At 61.6% G+C, this 868-nt stretch overlaps 1 protein-coding gene across 1 annotated transcript in view; it reads left to right on the forward strand.

Moving 5' to 3' along the window:
- The window catches only part of LOC103611363 (trichohyalin-like), a 9,294-nt gene that overhangs the window by 2,242 nt on the left and 6,184 nt on the right, over positions 1-868 (forward strand). The window contains exon 3 of the mRNA XM_017727531.1: positions 4-753. Within this exon, the coding sequence (XP_017583020.1) occupies positions 4-753 (750 nt within the window). The remainder of the gene's footprint in view (positions 1-3; positions 754-868) is intronic.

Below are 868 nucleotides of genomic sequence, written 5' to 3' on the forward strand. Positions count from 1 at the left end.
GAGCGACGCGGAACCAAGCAGGGAGCCGGGGGAGCCGATCCCTCAGGAATACCAGGAACGGAGCCAAGAGCCGTGTGAGCAGCGGGAGAGCCAGAGAAGGCGGCAGCCCCCGGAGCCGGACAGACGAGGAGAGAGGAGAGATCGGGAGGGGTTCCAGGAGGAAGAACCAGCAGACGTGAGGATCGGCAGGCAACGCCGTGAACCCCAACCACGGCCAGACCGGTGGAGCTGCCAGGATCTGGGGAGTGATGAAAGAACCCAGCAGCCACGAGGAGCTGATGGAGGAGGTGACAACCGGCCACGGGAACCCGAATCGCTGCGGGAAGAGAGGAGCCGCCACCGCCGGCGTGAGCTGGAACAAAGAGAGCTGGAAGGGAGAAGCCGCCGGGCAGCTGAGCTGGAATGTCCGGAGTCCAGGCGGCCACATCAGACATTCCTGGAGGAACCGTTAGAGATCGACCTCGGGGAGTGTGAGAGAGCGGAGCCAGTGGAACGCGGCTACGGACAGAGAACAAAGCGGGAACGGGAGCTGGAATCGGCGGAAAGGGAAAGGGAGATCCAGGAGGAGCTGGAGAGGGAAGAAAGAGACGATCCCAGAAGAAAAGGGAGAATGAGAGAGAGGAGGGTGGATCGGGAACAGGAGCTGGAGCTGGAGCTGGAGATGGAGGGCTCTGAGAGCCGCGGTCGCCGGACACAGGAACTAGAGGAAGAGGAGGCCATCATCAGACAGAGAGAGACACGGGAGAGACGTGAAATTCGTGAGGCTGAAGCTGATGGAAGGAGACAAAGAGAAACTCTGAGGTACGAAAGGGAGAGGGAGAGCAGAGCTGCAGCTGCAGAAGCCGATGTCAAAGTGCGCCGCGGGGTG

Source organism: Corvus brachyrhynchos, unplaced genomic scaffold (assembly GCF_000691975.1).
Source record: "Corvus brachyrhynchos isolate BGI_N302 unplaced genomic scaffold, ASM69197v1 scaffold350, whole genome shotgun sequence".
Taxonomy (NCBI): domain Eukaryota; kingdom Metazoa; phylum Chordata; class Aves; order Passeriformes; family Corvidae; genus Corvus; species Corvus brachyrhynchos.